The sequence below is a fragment of the Nelusetta ayraudi genome, unplaced genomic scaffold (genome assembly GCF_046127955.1).
Source record: "Nelusetta ayraudi isolate G7.1 ecotype Tasmania unplaced genomic scaffold, CSIRO-AGI_Nayr_v1 ptg000016l, whole genome shotgun sequence".
In the NCBI taxonomy this organism is placed as follows: Eukaryota; Metazoa; Chordata; class Actinopteri; order Tetraodontiformes; family Monacanthidae; genus Nelusetta; species Nelusetta ayraudi.
In genome coordinates, this window is record NW_027466066.1 from 982,501 (window position 1) to 987,500 (window position 5,000).

Sequence of the window (5,000 nt, forward strand, 5' to 3'; positions counted from 1 at the left end):
AGTGGTTTGAAACTCGCAGCTGCAGAAATGAGCTCACCCCTCACCTTATACTCTGATACTTCCGGTGTGTAGTTCTCAGTTAATTCCAGGAGCTGTTAACAAAAAACATAAAGCAATGGAGTCAAGAGACATAGCTTGCATCGAGACAAGAGGTTCAACATTTTAAAAATGTCCTAAAGACCCATTACTCTATGTGCTGCAGAGAGTAAGAGTGCTTTGAGCTACAAGCTAAATGACAAAACAAAAATACAGATGCATCACATGCTAACATAAGAAAAAGCCAAATATAAGACAGGGAAACAGACTGGCATGTTGACACGCAACATCACCAGCAGAACCACTGCAATGATATGAAAGAGTTTCATCTCACCTTGAAGGCAATCCTCTGTCCCACCTTGGGTGGCGCCGCCAGCAGTGGCATCGAGCTGTAGTCCTTTTTGGGAGCACTTTCTGCTCCATTCTAAACACATGAAAGCAACAGAAGTCATCATACACAATAGTGGAAGGAAAACACCTGATAAACTATTGCACAGTAGGCGTGCATGAGGCATACAGAGCGGATCCAGTTCAATGCAGCACATCACAGCATTATTTCAGTCACTTTCCAAGTGTTTCTGAATGGCCCACCTCTTTACAGAAATCTTTTTTTTTTTTAAGTTGTTTAAAAGTAACTTGTTCTAGGTATACGCCACGCCATTTAACAAAAAATAACCCAGTGCAAAAAATGTTCAATTAATTGCGACTAATTCAATTTAATCAATTAAATTCTTAATCAACAATTAATCGTTAATCGATTAATTGTTAACATCCCTGATCTCATGGCTCAGAGAGGAAAACTGCTGTAGTCAGACCTGGAAGATCACCGACGTGTTGGTCAGTGAATCCGTCTGGTACGACGGCTCCTTGGGTCCGTTGCGGTTCAGTTCCATGCTGCCGTTCTGTCCTCCGGTGGCTCCTTCAGCTTTCCTCCTCTCTCCAGGGTCACCGCGCCAGCTTTTCCCACGTCCGCCGCGGGCCCTCCAAGACGACTGGCCGCGCACACCGAAACCAGGCTGTTGCACGGGCTTGTGGATGATGAACGGGATCTCGTCTTCGCTGCTGGAGGCCCTGGCTTGGTCCTGAGAAGGTGCCTGCTTCTGCTGCTGCTGCTGCTCGGCGTTGGAGGAGCGGAGGACCGGAGTTTGTTTGTCGTTACTTCTTCCCGCTTTTGGAGTTGTGTGAGCTGAAGGTTTGGTCTTCAGTGGAGGTTTGACCGTTTTGTCCTCATCAGAAGAGGAGACGGAAGATGATGATGGAGGGGCTGGCTTTTTCTGGACGGGTTTGAGGGTTTTCTGAGCTTCAGGTTTGGTCTTTGGTGGAGGTTTGACACTTGTGTCCTCATCAGAAGAGGAGACGGAAGATGATGATGGAGGGGCTGGCTTTTTCTGGGCAGGTTTACTAGTTGAAAGTGTCTTGGAGGGTGCAGGAGTGGAGGAGGGCGTTTTGGGTGCTGACTTTTGGGCGGCTGTTTTTTTAGGAGGTTCATCTTCCTCACTGCTGCTGCTGGAATCTGAAGAGGAGACATTGTTAATTTGGGATTTCTTATTTTTGACTGTCTGCTCCACTGGAAGTGGCCTCTTTTTGGTAGATCCATCTGGTGTTGGGGTGACAGTGGAGTTCTTTTCTTTTTTTGTTTTCTTCTTCTTCTTCTTCTCTGTGCTTTTTTCATGTGACTTTGTGGAGCCCGTATTGTTTGGCTCCGGCTTTTTAACGTTTTCCACGCTCTGCTCATGGGCCTTTTTCCTCTTCTTTTTCTTGAATTCTGTGCTCACTCCATTTTCCTCTGGTCCATCTTCTTCTGTCGGCCTCCGTCTCTTTCTGCCGCTGTCACTTGTTTCATCAAGGTGACTGACGCCTCCATTCACGTGGGAAAGACGGTCCACTTTGACCCTAGAAAAGTAAAACAGAGGTAAATTACACAGAACCCAGAAAAATGGCAGTATTGCTAAACTGCGACTAGAGACATTTATTAACAGAAAACATTCATAAAGATAATTCTGCATTTTATGAGCTAAAGCAGCAGTTGGCAAACTTTGTTGACCGGTGGGCCACAATGGGTTCGGGATAAGTAGAAAACGTGTAGTTTAATGTCAACTGAAAATGAACAAAAGCATTACAAGAACATATATGTCTTTGAAGCCCCACAATATTTAGCACTTCATTGAAATGACTCTTGAAAATACACTCTTCAAATGATATACAGCAATTTCATTACGTACTTTTAACAATAAAGGCTGACTTTCGCCACCGTCTTGAAAACATTTACACCGACACCTTCAACTCCCAGTCAACCTACCTGACGCTGTCGTTGTCCCGCACCACGTAGATGCTCTCCGTGTGCGGCAGGTAGCAGTCGTCGATGAAGAGGCTGAGGATGCTCCCGCGGCTGAAGTCGAACTTCTCCCTGATGACGCTCTCGAGGTCGGCCACCACGCGGCTCGTGTTCAGGTCCACGAGCAGCCAGCACATCCGGCAGTCCACCACGGCCGGCGGCGGGTAGTCGAAGTGGAGCCGCAGGCGGATAAAGTTGCTGCCGTGGGCAGCCATGATGACAAGCGTGCGTGTGTGCGTGAGCGCCACAACAAACACGCCGGACGCAGCTCGAGTTCCTTCCGCCGGCAACAACACGGACGTTTCCGTTCAGGTATTTCAGAACAAGAGTCGGGAAGCCCCTCGTAAACGTCGTTTGTAAAATAAAATAAGTGAAAGCCAATTTCATGCAATAGTTCGCAGGAAAAAAATCTGCGATATTAGCTAGTTACTAACTAACGCTGATGACTGTAAAAGCGAAAGGAGTCGGGGCATTTTTGTATGTTTGGTTGAAACGAAAATGTATATTTTGTCATTTTATTCTGAAACACTGATATACCCGACGGAAGTATGTTGGAATTATTTGGTAACACTGCCCTCTGGTGACACGGAGGCAACAGGGAACGTCTTCAGGCCAACATATTACAGCGATAGCCATTTTCTTTTACTGATTAATTGATTTATTAACTTAGGAAATTATTTATTCAAACTTATATTTAAACTTATTTTACTGAACACTAACCCTCACATTAACCAGGTTGTGGTTGGAGACCCAGAAGATGTGTTGTTAAGTCATAAAAAGCAGAAGCTGCGACAAGGCCTTAAAACAAAAAGAGGAAGATCCATTCTGTTTAGTCAGCTTCTCTAATGAGGGAGTCTCTACCATACAGAAATGGGGTGGAGACATCCAGAGGGATGACAGAAATCAACTCAGCAATTAAACAATTAAAAATTGTGAAATGAACAGCAGGAGTGGAAGTCAAAGGATCCCCTGCTGTTCACACTTGACTAGTTGAAGACATAGACACTTCCTTAAGCCTGACATAGGAACTGTATCATGTCTGCTGCATGTTCTTGGGTCGGTTGGATGAAGAGCATTAAATTTGGGTTTGTCTGCCGTTTCTGTGTTGCATTTTATTATCAAATAATCCAATAATTGTGTACCTATGAGAGTTCAAAGGTGAAAATGGAGGCATAAAAAAAAATCATATTTGAACGTGGAAGACTAGCTACTAGCTACCATTGCTTGTTTCATTTAAATGTTCTGTCACACGCTACTTTGTCGTTGGACGCGTTTCCAGAAGAATCTTCAGTTGCACTCCTCAACCAGTTGGGGGTAGTCATAAGTCCAAACTACCTGAACAATAAAAACGTCACCGGTCAGCTGATCCCGGTCGCGGTCATGTGATTTCTTTCGAAGCGTTATAATTACACAGTGGCTCGGGTTCTTCAGTCTGCTTCAACTATGGGCCCCGGAACAGCCTCCACTTTCCTGCTTTTATTCGCTTTTAGCCTGACTAAAGGTAAGTCTGTGCTCTTTTTTTACAGTACGCCTGCAAGAACGCTAAGAGTGTTGATCCAATAATTACACCAACTTCACACAGACTTATTGAAGCATGCCTCACGTCTGTCCTAAACCGAAAGTTGGGGGGATGCTGTTTTGAATGTCAGGAACTTAACGATCTGAGGCAGCAGTTGTTGTTTTAAAGGTTTAATGTTTTCCTTCCCATGAACGCACCGACTTAAACCGGAAGCTCAGATTTCGTGTTTCCTCAAACCCAACGCAGGGCTCCCCAGTTCCCCTGCTGGCAGTGAGGTCTGGGACTATGTGGAGGTGAGGGACGGGGCCCACATGTTCTGGTGGCTCTACTACGCTGAGAGCCAGACTGCACACTACCAGGATCTGCCACTGGTCATGTGGTTGCAGGTAGGAAGGAGCACCGCCACAAAACAAATCACTGTTTCCCACTGCTCAAGCGCCACCAACGCGTTGGCAGTTGCGCACTGTAGTCTCAACAACAACAAAAAAAACAACAACAAAACTGGCGTGACTTCAAGGAGGCATCGGGTGGTGTGGTATAATGAGTAATGGCAGTACTGCTTCTATTTAAAACTGCAGAGGGGGAAGTGCCTTATAACCTCAGCTGTCTCCAGCAGTGTGAGCCAGACTTATTCTTAGCTGGTCAATCGTGACACTCATGTTGGCGAAACAGATGTTATAATACAGTAGTTATTCATCTGTAATAAAATTCACATATGTTGCCCATTTCTGAAACATGGCATAATTGGCTGTCTGTTTACAGCACAGTACAAAAAAACTTTTTTGGGATGAAACTGACCAAGGGTGCTGGGTGTTGGTCCCAGAAGGTGGAAGAAACAGTGGCTGTTGTCGAGGTATCAGTTTGTGACGTCACAAAGATACCAGGTTCTAGAACTAGGTTGTTCTAAAAGAGTGTTATGGCACACATTGTCTAAAAAGTGGATGAAGCAAAAGAAGCAGACAAGATGGGCTTTCCTCATTTCTGAGGAGTTCATTGTCAGGCCGGAGAGACGTTATCACTGCGTGTTAATGTTGGATCATCATGAAGGGGTGTGTTTCTCTGTCTCCAGGGTGGACCGGGAGGATCAGGAAGTGGTTTTGGGAACTTTGA

At 45.3% G+C, this 5,000-nt stretch overlaps 2 protein-coding genes across 2 annotated transcripts in view; one reads left to right on the top strand and one right to left on the bottom strand.

Moving 5' to 3' along the window:
* Positions 1–2,662, bottom strand: part of coil (coilin p80) — a 3,440-nt gene extending 778 nt beyond the window's left edge. The window contains exons 1-4 of the mRNA XM_076023675.1: positions 2,336–2,662; positions 852–1,929; positions 371–460; positions 45–92 (exon numbers count right to left, since the gene is read on the bottom strand). Of these exons, the coding sequence (XP_075879790.1) occupies positions 45–92; positions 371–460; positions 852–1,929; positions 2,336–2,586 (1,467 nt within the window). The 5' untranslated portion in view covers positions 2,587–2,662. The remainder of the gene's footprint in view (positions 1–44; positions 93–370; positions 461–851; positions 1,930–2,335) is intronic.
* A 1,052-nt stretch (positions 2,663–3,714) lies between these two features.
* scpep1 (serine carboxypeptidase 1) overlaps positions 3,715–5,000 on the top strand; it is a 5,581-nt gene continuing 4,295 nt past the window's right edge. The window contains exons 1-3 of the mRNA XM_076023678.1: positions 3,715–3,872; positions 4,137–4,276; positions 4,960–5,000. The exon at positions 4,960–5,000 is cut by the window's right edge and continues 49 nt beyond it. Coding sequence (XP_075879793.1) covers positions 3,815–3,872; positions 4,137–4,276; positions 4,960–5,000 — 239 coding nt within the window. The 5' untranslated portion in view covers positions 3,715–3,814. The remainder of the gene's footprint in view (positions 3,873–4,136; positions 4,277–4,959) is intronic.